Source organism: Erythrolamprus reginae, chromosome 9, assembly GCF_031021105.1.
Source record: "Erythrolamprus reginae isolate rEryReg1 chromosome 9, rEryReg1.hap1, whole genome shotgun sequence".
Lineage (NCBI taxonomy): Eukaryota > Metazoa > Chordata > Lepidosauria > Squamata > Dipsadidae > Erythrolamprus > Erythrolamprus reginae.
The window spans coordinates 39622709-39635680 of NC_091958.1; the positions used below are offsets into that span (position 1 = coordinate 39622709).

The window sequence follows — 12972 nt, forward strand, 5'->3', positions numbered from 1 at the left end:
AGAGACAACAGGAGAAGATGGTCCCTTAAGTAACCTGGATAGGATAGGTTAAGAGATATGTTAGATAGGTGAACCTTTGCACTGACCTAACTTAGCAGAGGCTTGACTTTTTAAACAGGGAACTTTTATTCGGGCTTTTTCAGCACCACTCCAGCTCAGCTTCAAGTTCTATTGAAGCTGAGCTGGAGTGATGCTGAAAATGCCCGAATAAAAGTTCCCTGTTAATCTAACAGACTCCTTTTATAGTTAAATAAAGTTCGGGAGGGAAGTGTTTTTCATAGCAAAGTGAACACAAGTGTTTTTAATAGGAAAGTGAACACAAGAACAAGGGGCCCCAATCTGAGGTGAGTTGGGGGAAAGATCAGAAGCAACGTGAGAAAATATGATCTAACTGAAAGAGTAGTAGATGTTTGGAACAAACTTCCAGCAGACGTGGTTGGTAAATGCACAGGAACTGAATTTAAACATGCCTGGGATAAACATAGATCCATCCTAAGATAAAATACAGGAAAATAATATAAGGGCAGACTAGATGGACCAGGAGGTCAATCTTCTATGTTTCTATATTTCTATAGTGTGGCTTTCAGACAGCCAACCAATTGCAATGCTTTAACTTCCTGCTCGAAAGGACTTTTGTGCTTAGCCACTCAGGCTTCAGCATCAGTCTTCCTGGCCGGTCGTAAGTCGAGGACTTTGCGTTTCTGGTGGGGTTGTAAGTTGAGGACTTAACCAGATAAGACAAGACAAGCTTTATTATGACTTTTTCTGTGCACAAAAATTCCAAAGGAAAAAAAATAATACATATAGAAAAAGCCATACACTTGCACATTTAAAAAAATTGCATATATGATACACATGTATGTGTGTGGGGCTGGATATGAATCACTGACCATTTTGAATGCACAGCAGGAAGAGGGAACTTGAGAGTTAACAGGGTTGATACTACATGGTACAAAACTATTACAGAATTTGGTTGTTCTGCTTCGGATACTGTGAGTCCTCCTCCCAGAAGGTAACAAGGAAAACCAGTCATGGGAGGATGTGTAGCATCCCAGACCATCCTTCAGACCCTGGTCAAGCATGGCTTACAGGTCACGTCCTGGATAGAAGGAAGTGACCCTCCAATAATCTTCTCTGCCCTCCTCTGCACTCTCTGTAGGACCTTCCTGTCCGAAGCAGAAATGCTTCCAAACCAGACAGTAACAGGGTCTGAGAAGATGCTCTCAATTGTCTCTGCCTATAAAGGGCATCTGAAGGGCAGCTGATGGGCTAAACACTTGCCCCTTTCGTTCTTTCTTTATAGGCTTTTTCAGAGGAAACCAAAACCGATTTGATCCTGGACGATTCGAAAAGGTAGGTCCTGTGCTTGATCAACTGCTTAGCCCAGTGATGGGGAAACTGTTTGGGTTCACGTGCCAATAGGGGTGTGTGTGCAGTAATGTGTTATAGCCGGTATGGGCCAGTCTATAGAGTGGTAGGGCAGGTGTTTTTGTAATGGTCTTTAAGCAGTCCTTAAGCAAATCTGATAATGACAACAGTCGTTAAGCAAATCTGATAATGACAACAGTCGTTAACCAAATCTGTGATGACAGTCGTTAACCAAATCTGTTAATGATGACAGTTGAAATCTGTTAATGATGACAGTCGTTAGGAAAAACTGTTAAAACTGTTACAGTCATTAAGCAAATCTGTTTGCTAAGTAGGGGGTGGTGGTGGCAGAAATCAGAAGTAAATGCTGGAAACTGGCAAACAGCCACAAAGTTGAGCTGGTTGCCAAATGCCCGGTGGAAGGGGAGGGGTTGCGGCTATCAGAACTTTAAAATCGGTGGTAAGTACCTTTTCAGGGGTCTGTCATAACTTTGAAGTTCATTAAGTGGCTGGTTGTAAGTCGAGAGCTACCTGTATAAATCTTGAGACCAGAGCTGCAGATGGAGGTCTTGTGGTTCTCAGCTTCCCTCCGTTCCATTTCTGTCCGAGACCAGCCTGATCCGGTGGCAGTCCAACGAAGCCCTTCTCAACTGGCCAGACCTGCTCAGTGACCCGTCCATCATGGGCAACACCATCCAGAAGCTGAAAAGAGGGCGGACCAGTCGTCATCTGGGCCTCGAGGCTCCTTTGGCCCCTGAAGGGGACGGCCTGACGCCGGCCTTTTCCCAGGCCCAAGCCAGATACTTCTCCGCTTCCGGTAAGGAGCAGGAGTAGAAGCCAGTGGAATCCACAGAGGGCTTGCAAAGGGCAGCTGTGATGTCTGGTGTAGAATCTATTTTTATTTGTTTGTTTGTTTGTTTGCTTGTTTGCTTGTTTGTTTGTTTATGTATTTATTTATTTATTTTGTCAAGTACATATTGAAGATATGTAAGGATATAATAATATTCACATACATGATACTAGTAACAAGAAAAAAATAAGAAGAAACATTAGATACAATAATATTCATATGCAAAAAATAAAAATAAAAATAATATTCATATGCAAGGTATTAGTAAAAAATAAAAGAAACATTGGGACTTAGTACCTTAGTTTGATCCTGAATTCCTTTTAAAATAGGAAATAATGAAATAGTATGTTTTTACACGTAAACATTTTAATCATTTTAATTATTATCTAGAACTGAACTTTTATAGCAATTAAAGAAAGTTGGGTTACTTGCCTTATCTGTTATCACACTGAACCTTGTGGGTTCAGTGCAAAACCTGAAAATGTTCTTGTGCTCCTCAACAAATAATGCTGCCGGTCATTTGTCCCTTTTGTGGCTATTCAATTAATGGGACTTCATCAAGTGAAAAAGAGTCCAAGCAGGTAAGCCACTCCCACTCAGTCACATGACCTTTAAGTCACACCCACAAAATAAGCCATGCCCACAATGCGGCAGTAAATTTTTTGGCACCCAACACTGTTCTCAGGGTATCTGCAAGGGGATTGAAACTCTGTCAGATTTTTGTATGCATCACGTGTGTGGCACACAATGCAAAAGGGAAGAACCTTGATCATGCCTTTTTTTTAACCACATCCTGGAGACCCCAAACGTAGGGGTGAAATTCAGCAGGTTCTGACAGATTCTGGAGAACCAGTAGTGGAAGTTTTGAGAGAGAGAGAGTCCACAACCCCCATCAGAGCCACTATTGGCCCTGAGAACTCGGTTTGTTCTTCCCATAACAGATGAAGATCTGATCCGGCAGATACTTGCAGATGGAGCTGGTGGCATCACTCATCTTCAGGAAGTGGGAAACTGCCCCAAAGTGGAAACAGACCTCCTCTCGGGACTGTAAGTCTGTGGGGAGGGAAAGGGATGTGCTGCGGGGGTGGGGAGGATGCTCCCAGAAGTATCTCCTCCCACTCGTCTGGGTTGAGTTTGTGTGTGTGTGTGTATGAGATGCAACATATTGAAAAGGGAGCGGTGCATTGTGTAGGGAACTGATGGCGAACCTATGGCATGGGTGCCACAAGTGGCACATGGAGCCATATCTGCTGGCACGTGAGCCATTGCCCTAGCTCAGCTCCAGCGTGCATGTGTGTGGCGGCCAGCTGATTTTTGGCTCAGATGGAGGCTCTGGGAGGGCGTCTTTGGCTTCCAGAGAGCCTCTGGAGGGGGTGGGGGCGTTTTTACTCTCCCCCGGCTCCAGAGAAGCCTTTGGAGCCTGGGGAGGGCGAAATACAAGTCTACTGGGCCCACCAGAAGTTGGGAAACAGGCTGTTTCCAGTTCTCCCGGGAGCCTCCGGGGGCGGCTGTTTTCACCCTCTCCGTGCATTGAATTATGGGCGTGGGTACTTGTGCATGCAAGTACTCGGGGGGGGAAAAAACATTCGACATCACTGGCGTAGGGCTTCCCTTGGCTGGCTAGCACCTGGCCTCCCACCTGGTGAATTGGGAGGAAGCCGGGCTGAGTGGTGAGCGGACCCACCTGGACAGTCTCTGTTTCTTTCTGCCAATATTTGAAGGCGTTCCTGCATATCGCGTCTCAGACATTAACACCCTTGAAAATGTCCAAAGATACTTCACCAGAAGAGCCCTTCACTCCTCCACTCGAAACAGAATACTTTCAATCCTGGGCCTAGAAAGCCTAGAACTAAGGTGCCTTAAATAAGATCTAATTATTGCCCACAAGATCATATGCTGCAACGTCCTTCCTGTCAGCGACTACTTCAGCTTCAACCACAACAACACAAGAGCACACAACAGATTTAAACTTAATATTAACCGCTCCAAAGTTGACTGTAAAAAATATGACTTCAGTAACCAAGTTGTCGAAGCATGGAACTCATTACCAGATTCCATAGTGTCATCCACAAACCCCCAACACTTTACCCTTAGATTATCTACAGTTGACCTATCCAGATTCCTAAGAGGTCATTAAGGGGCGAGTACAAGTGCACTAGAGTGCCTTCCGTCCCCTGTCCTATTGCTCTCCTATATCTCCTATACCTTTCTTCTATTCCTATATCTCTTCTTCTATTCTTTCATTGATATGTTCTTTTACTATACCTTCTTTTCTATTCTTTCTTAGATATATTTTACTATGAGTATCTCCTCTATAACCTTCAGCATGTATTTTACTATGTGTACATAGATATTATACACCCACTAAAACCCCTCATTGTGCATTGGACAAAATAAATAAATAAAATAAATTGGGTTATTCCGGTAGGTCAAACATGCCGGGAGACAAGATGGAAGCGATTGTGTTGCAAAGGCTGAACGAGAAAAGGCCAGAGCGTGGCAGTCCCGGGCCCGGGAACTGAATCATTCTGCCAAATCAACCCGAACAGGTAAGTTATTCTGGCCGCATGTCCACACTGAGAAAATGCAAAGTCCTCAGGCCTCCCACATCCCTTCCGAATAAGTCCTCCAAAGATCTGATGCTTTTAGTTGCGGGGGGTGGGGGGTGGGGGATAGGTGTCCCACAGCTGCCTTTCTGGTGCCAAAATGCCAAGAGAATTGGGCATTTTAGAATTGCCCTCCAGGAACTGAGCTGGGTTGGGCTTTTCCCTAAATAGCACCTGTTCCTCTCTTCCTGTAACTCAGTTGGTGACTTGTTTCTGTTAGAATGTCTTGGTAATATAATAAAACTTCAACAAGAGTTAATGTAGCAATGGGGGTTAGTCAGTCAATGTACCAGACTTAGTGCCAAAATGGAAACAATATTATTATATACAGAGAGGCAAAAAACAATAGTAGTTACACAGTCCAATATCATACACACATCCTAATAATGGTTTACAAACCAGGTTATTAGATACAGCAAGAATACACACAGCAAATATAAATCTCTCTGGTACAAACTCCTCCAAGAGGAACATCGTTGGCTCCCTCTTATGGCCAACCAGCACATGTCTCTTAAACTTACATTGTTAGCTACGTATTGCAACACCCAACATATTTTGCATGCAGTGTACTAACAGTTTCCCTTTTCTGTCTTTTTGTTAAATAAGCCCTGACTTTAAATTCTTGTTCTGGTGAGGCATCCAGAAGCAGGGAATCAGAAAAGTTAGGAATGAACTTTGCGTATCTTTCATAAATTTGTTGCCTTCCTGTAGGAGGCTGAAATTACTCTGTGAAAACAGTTAAGTGCAGCATTTACACTCTTGCAGGACCAGAGGCAGGCTGCTAAGGTGGAACAGTGGTATGAGCTCGCCCCCGTGGCTCTTAAGTGCACCAGTGGCGCCCCTGCGTGTCTGTGCGTGATTTCACTACCTACCTGTTCTGTCTGGGTTCCCCCAGACGTCAACACCAACTAAAAAGAGTAGCCAGACACGCTGGTAAAAAGCAAAGTCATTTTATATCTTTGAAAACAAACACAGATAACAAAAACTGTTCTTACAAACTGGAATGCTATGAAGCTTCACAGAAGAGTCACGACGGCCAGACAATACAACAGGCTTCTTGCTGGGGAGAGCTCCCCCCCGGGGGTCTCAAGCTGTTCTCCCTCCTCCTCGTCCTGACATTCCTCTTCCCCGTCTGCCTGGTCCTCCTCCTCCTCCTGTTCCTCGTCCTCCCCCTCTGAGCATGGAGCCGGCAGAGTTCCAGCCGTTCCCTGAGGAGCCTCAGGCTGAATCACAACACTACCCAGGTGCAGTAGCATCATTGCGCTGGACTCCACTAGCACACAGATCCACGGGGGCGAGCTCATGCCACTATTCCACCTTAGCAGCCCAACTTTGTGCGGGTCTCACCTTAGCTTCAGTGGCATGAAGGCTCTGCTGCTCAGTGTGGCTCTTACCCTCCCACGCTGTTTTGTATACTCCTGTTCAGTTTGGGGATTTTGCAGATTCTGATTCGGAAAGTGTTTATGAATTAGTGGCAGGCCCTGATTTACAGGCAGAAGAAGAAGGAGGAGACCAACCACAGGACGTTTCTATGAGTTCAGATTCCAGTGAAGAAGAATCAGATATTAGATGGGTAAATCCTTATTTCAGATGCTTGCAGAGGTGAAGCGAGCAAGTGTCAGGGAAGAAATATTAAGGAGAGGAACGGGTTAATTAAGTAATTAATTCATCACGTCCGGGTGTCAGCGGAAGAGAAGGGTGGAGTTCTCAATCTGCTATTAAGAAATATGGAGGTGTCTTCCAGTGGCTCTGAAAGTAAGCTTTGCTTTATGTGCTTTTAATTGCAGTTTTTATTATCCTGGGCTAACGCTGCCTAGTCATAAATCTTAGAATGATTTGTGGAATGCTTTGATGATTTTGATGTTGCCTTGACTACTAAAGACTGAGATAAGAGAGCGCTGTGTAACAGAAGGAAGAAAAATAAAGATGATGTTTTGTTTTATAAATCTTTGCATTTAGCAAGCCTTTATTTCAATTAACAGTGGCCTTAGCCGGGAATCAGAACACACGCCACCTGGGGCATTGTGCCAAGATTTACCTCCCCTCCCCGTTTCTTTCCTGCAGTTGTGGACCAGAGTCTCCGGAAGCGCCTGCTGCCCTTTTGGTGTTCCTACTTGGCACACGCCATCAGCCTCCTCCTCCTCCTCGTCTGCTTTGGGGTCTCGGTGTGGATCGGAGTGGGGTTCAGCTCCAGCGTGGCCCTCATGTGGCTGATCTCAGGGATCTTTAGCTTCCTCTCCTCCTTTTTGCTCTGGGAACCCCTCAAGGTAAGTCCTGGCAGAAGACGAGGCCCAGGAGATCACTCCTCAACTCCCTCTGGTAGAGGGTTCCCCTTCTCTCTGTCTGCATCCCATTCCTTGCCTCCCCCTGGTTTTCACGCTCCATCTTTTGTTTGCTTTTGCTGCTAAAATTTGAGTGGGCATTTCACAAGTATTTCTGTTCGTTGTTTCCCACCTTCAAAAGAAACTGAGCGGTCAAAATTGTTGTGGAGAACTTCTGATGCAACTCACAGGGTGTCCAGCAAACCTGGAAAACAGAGAAGTCAGGGAATCATCAGGGAAATAGGCGGTTCAGGAATTATCGGGATTTGTGAAAAAAGTGGAATAAATCTGGGAAAAAAACAAAATGTATTAAAATACAGAGTTGGCCTTCTCCGGGTCCCGTCGACTAAACAATGTCGTCTGATGGGCCCCAGGGAAAGAGCCTTCTCTGTGGCGGCCCCGGCCCTCTGGAATCAACTCCCCCCGGAGATTAGAACTGCTCCCACCCTCCTTGTCTTCCGTAAACTACTCAAGACCCACCTATACCGCCAGGCATGGTGGATTTGAGACATCTTTCCCCCAGGCTCCTTTTAATTTATGTTTGGTATGTATGTGTTGTTTGGTTTTTTAATTATGATAGGGTTTTTAGTTATTTTTAATATTAGATTTGTGCCATTATAATATTGTTTTTATCATTGTTGTGAGCCGCCCCGAGTCTTTGGAGAGGGGCGGCATACAAATCTAATAAATTGAATTGAATTGAATTGAATTGAATAATAATGATAATGCTGCTGCTGCTGCTAATAATAATAATAGTAGTAGTAGTAGTAATAATAATAATAATAATAATAATAATAATAATAATAATAATTTATTAGATTTGTATGCCACCCCTCTCCGAAGACTTGGGGCGACTCACAACATAGTACAATACATTAGAAATTTAATGTTAAAATTTAAAAAGTTAATTAAAAAACATTAATATAACATAATCAGTATCATAAAATCATCAACTACGCAATCATACACACTCCACCCAATTTATCGTACTACAGAGGTCAGAAAAAACAACAAGAGGTGGGGGGTGTTTAAAAGTCAGGAAAAAATCATATATATAAAAAACCCACAACGGATTGTGCTCCCTGGCCGAGTCAAGCAAAAATGGGCATAACTGTGGCAACAACTTGCTTCCTCAACTACCGATATTTCTCCACGGCTTAGCCGTTTGGTATGACGTCATCTATGACCACGCCTTAACTAGATCGCAAGTTACAGGGAAATGTCAGGGAATTTCAAAATGCCTTCCCCCGGGGCACCCTGAACTCAAAACTTACTTGGTTTTCAGGAAGCTACCTAATATATAATAGAATAACTTCATTGTCACTTTGAATGTACACTAATCGGCATACGTTAAAATGAAATTTCATTGCATAGAGCTCTCAAAGGATCTCCCCCTCTAATACACATAAGCACGACAGAATAAGTAAATAAATACAAAATTATGCACATATCAACACATATGACACATAGAAGCAACAGGCTAGTTCAGATGTACACATGGACATGGTGAGAAAAACAAATCTTGAGAGTGTTCCAGACGGATGGTCTAGGAAAAAACGCTGTTCCAGAATCGGGTAGTCCTGCTAGAAATATTTTGAAACCTCCTCCCAGAGGGAAGCAACACAAACAGGCTGTCAAGTGGGTGTGTGTGGGTCTCTAACAATGCTTTGAGCTCTAAGCACATGGCACTTATAAGCAGCATCCTGAATAACGGGAAGTGAGATTCCTATAATCATCTCTGCTGTCTTCACCTCTCTGTAGGGACTTTTTAATTTAATTTAATTCATTCAACTTCTATGCCGTCCAATCCCGTAGAACTTGGAGTGGCTTACAGCAATAAAAACAATGCAATAGTAATATAAAGCCCTACATGGCATTGGACCAGAATACCTCCTGGACCGCCTTCTGCCGCACGAATCCCAGCGACCGATTAGGTCCCACAGAGTTGTCCTTCTCCGGGTCCTGTTGACTAAACAATGTCGTCTGGCGGGGCCCAGGGGAAGAGCCTTCTCTGTGGCGGCCCCAGTCCCCTGGAACCAACTCCCCCTGGAGATTAGGACTGCCCCCACCCCCCTTGCCTTTCGTAAACTTTTGCAAACTCATCTATGTTGCCAGGCACGGGGAAATTAATATACTCCTTAGCTATTATAATTTTTGTATGGTTTGTTTGAATTGCATGATTATTTTTATAAGGGTTTTTTAATTGTTTTTAACTATTGGATTTGTATATTGTGTATTGTCCTGTTGTGAGCCCCTCCGAATCCTTGGAGAGGGGCAGCATACAAATCTAATGAATTATTATTATTATTATTATTATTATTATTATTATTATTATTAGTAGTAGTAGTAGTAGTAGTAGTAGTAGTAGTAGTACAATAATAAAAAATAAGTCAAACAACAACAGTAAATAAAACCCCATGACCCTAACACCCCTTTATAAATCCCAAAACCAATCTAACAAACATACATACCAAACAAACATAATTCGGGCACATCTGATGTTAACCTCACAGCCCCCAGGCCTATTGGCAAAGCCAGGTTTTAACAGGTTTTTGAAAAGCCCGTAGAGTGGGAGCAGTGTGAACATTGATGGGAAGTTGGTTCCATAGAACCGGGGCAGCAACAGAAAAGGCCCTCCCCCGCAGTCCTGCCAACCTACATTGTGTAGTCGACGGGACCTGGAGGAGGCCGATTCTGTGCGATCTGATAGGCTTCTGGGAGGTATTTCTATCTGAGGCGCTGCTGCCATCAAACCAAACAGATGCAGCTTGTTAAAACGTTTTTAATTGTGCCTCTGTAAAAAGTGGACACAATAATTGCGTTCGCGCAAAAATGGAAGAACTCACAGATACCTGACGATAAGGAAGCAATTAAAAAAATATAGGAATGCGCAGAAATGGACAGATTAACTATGGAGTTAAATGATCAAAAAGACTCGGACTATTATTCAATCTGGACAAAGTGGTACACATGGATATAAAAAAGGAATGCAAATTTACAATAAGAGATGAAGTAGTATTTTATATACACAAATGTATAATTATAGAAAATATAGTGACAAATGTAAATATATGGTGTTGATTCACTTGTAAACATTAACATGTCAATATTAAAAAAAATAAATCAATAAATATATATTTTTTTAAAAATGGCCACAAGGAGAAAGATGTGCTCTCCTCATCCGATGCAGGAAATGCAGACCAGTTCAGATTGTTAGTTATTTGCACCCCCAGATTCTTAATATTGTTGACCACATTTGCAGCCCCATTCTCGATACTGAGAGTATGACCATGCTGGCTCTTTCTAAAATCTACCATGATCTCCTGTGGGTCCTGATTGGCCCTGGGGGCTGAATTATTTACAGGCCAGCCTCTTACCTTCTGCTTGGAAAGATCCCGGCCAGAGAGGGCAGAGAGCCAATTCTGGGAAGGGAGAGGAATCTGAAGACTGGCACAATAGGCAGGGATTGTTGAGGGCAGTGGCGCCTGGAGCTGGGGTCTCCAACCTTGGCAACTTTTAGACTTGTAGACTTCAACTCCCAGAGTTCCTCAGCCAGCAAAGCTGATACTCCGTTAATCCAAAGCAAAGCTAGCTGAGGAATTCTGGGAGTTGAAGTCCACAAGTCTTAAAAGTTGCCAAGATTGGAGACCCCTGACCTGGAGCATCTTCACCTTGTGGTCCAGCAAGAATCCTTGAGTGTCCCTTCAGATGAACAGGAGGTCTCTCTAGAATAGTAATGGATTTGCCAAAAAGGAGGATGTTGAATTAACGGATCTTGTTCTTAAGTCGCGGGTCGCATTAGGTCAGTGATGGAGAGCCTATGGCACGAGTGCCACACGTGGCACGCGGAGCCATATCTGCTGACACACGAGCTGTTGCCCTAGTTCAGCTCCAATGTGCTTGTGTGTGCCGACCAGCTGATTTTTGGCTCACACAGAGGCTCTGGGAGTGCCTTTTTGGCTTCCAGGGAGCCTCCAGGGGGATGGGGAGGGCGTTTTTACCCTCCCCAACTCCAGGGAAGCCTTTGGAGCCTTGGGAGAGTGAAACATGAGCCTACTGGGCCCACCAGAAGTTGGGAAACAGACTGTTTCCAGCCCCCAGAGGGCCTCTGGAAGGTGGTGGAAGCTACTTTCGTGCCCCCCCCATGCATCGAATTATGGGTGTGGGCACTTGTGCACGCCCACGGTCTTTCGGCACCCGAGAAAAAAAAGGTTCACCATCACTGCATTAGTGATCTGCAACATCACCTCCCAAATCCATGGATCCTTTGATCTTGTGTGCCTGCAGGTTCTCCTGGAAGCCCTTTACTTTTCTCTGGTGGCCAAGCGCCTGCACCCCGAGGAGGACGACACTCTGGTGGAGCAACCCTTTGTGGAACACGTCTCGGAGAAGATCGGGAAGGTCCGGCCCCCCCAGGGCTTTGCACTTTTCCAGGCCAAGGAGGAAGCCAGGAAGGTCAAGCTTCTGCACAGCCTGCTCAAGGTGAAAAGGGGGCAGGGGTCCTCTGGAAGGGGAGACCAGAGCCCTGGCGGAAGGGTGCCCAACGAGGGGAGGAAGAGGAGACGGGGCCTCTGGTGTCATCTCCCCTACTGGCAGCAGGAACAGAGGTGGGATTCAGCAGGTTCTGACCAGTTCTGGAGAACCAGTAGTGGGAATATTGAGTCATTCATAGAAACAGCAAATGCCACCTCTGATTGCCCCCCATCTATTCTCTGCCTCCCGGGTCACAGCCGATCAGGAAGAAATTGGGATTTTGCAATATCCTTCCCCTCCCAGGCCCACCAAGCCACGCCCACCACACCCACCAAGCCACGCCCACAGAACTGGCGGTAAAAACTTTTGAATCCCACCACTGCATCAGATGTCATGATGATCAGAAGTTGAAACGGTTCTCCAAGGGCCGCCTCTATGTTGGTTCAGGCAGGCAGGGTTCCCTTGGGTCCCATTTGTTGGGGGTCAAAGGAAAGGGAGAGTTTTGCCTTCTGTTTCTGCTCAAGATCCCCATGGACAATTGGGGGGCCACTGTGGGACACAGAATGCTGGACTCTATGGGCTTTGGCCTGATTCAGCAGGGCTCTTCTTAGGTTCTTATGAAGCACCCATGTGGCAAACCCTATTTTATGCCAGTTTTTGCAACGGGCGTTGCAGTGACCTTCCCCTGCCATGCCCCCCCAAAGCCAGACCACCACCACCAAAAGCTCCACCCACAGAACTGGCAGTAAACAAATTTTGAATCCCACCACTGAGCAGGAACCCCTGATGTCTTGATTCAAAGGGGAGCCCGTGAGAGGCTGGGCATGCAACCCCACCCACATCCCAAAGCGGAAGGTCCTCTCCCTGCCTGGTTCAGGCTTCTGGTCTGCAGGGGCTCTTCTCTAGGTTCTCCTGAGCAAAATGGGAAAAATGCCCTTTTTTCTGTCTCTCTTTCTCCTAGAACTGCTTTGTCTACATGTTCTTCCTGCTGGTCATCCTTCTCACCAACTACAGTGGGCCTTCACAGAACAGCCAGGCGTTCCTTTTGCAAAAGTCCATCAAGCAGCAGCTGGGCACCAGGCAATTCCTGGATATTAAGAGGTATTTCTGCCGCACGGCCTACCGTTAACATGAAGCTGAGTTGAAGAGCATCAAAATGTTTACAAAGCTATAGCCAGAGGTGGGCTGCTAAAGTGGAATGGTGATGTGTGCTCGTCCCCATGGCCCTGAGTGCTAGCAGAATACAGCGCAATACTGCTAGTGCACCTGGGCAGGTAACAAAATTGCGCCCGGGCAGGCAGGTGCACCCGTGTACTACCAGTACATAAACTAACATTGAACACACAGTTCTTAC

At 45.3% G+C, this 12972-nt stretch overlaps 1 protein-coding gene across 1 annotated transcript in view; it reads left to right on the plus strand.

Annotated features, from left to right (window-relative positions):
* PKD1 (polycystin 1, transient receptor potential channel interacting) overlaps window positions 1–12972 on the plus strand; it is a 125551-nt gene that overhangs the window by 97642 nt on the left and 14937 nt on the right. The window contains 9 exon segments of the mRNA XM_070760895.1: window positions 1304–1353; window positions 1983–2185; window positions 3160–3265; window positions 4647–4701; window positions 4703–4729; window positions 4731–4767; window positions 6889–7091; window positions 11433–11627; window positions 12580–12719. Of these exon segments, the coding sequence (XP_070616996.1) occupies window positions 1304–1353; window positions 1983–2185; window positions 3160–3265; window positions 4647–4701; window positions 4703–4729; window positions 4731–4767; window positions 6889–7091; window positions 11433–11627; window positions 12580–12719 (1016 nt within the window).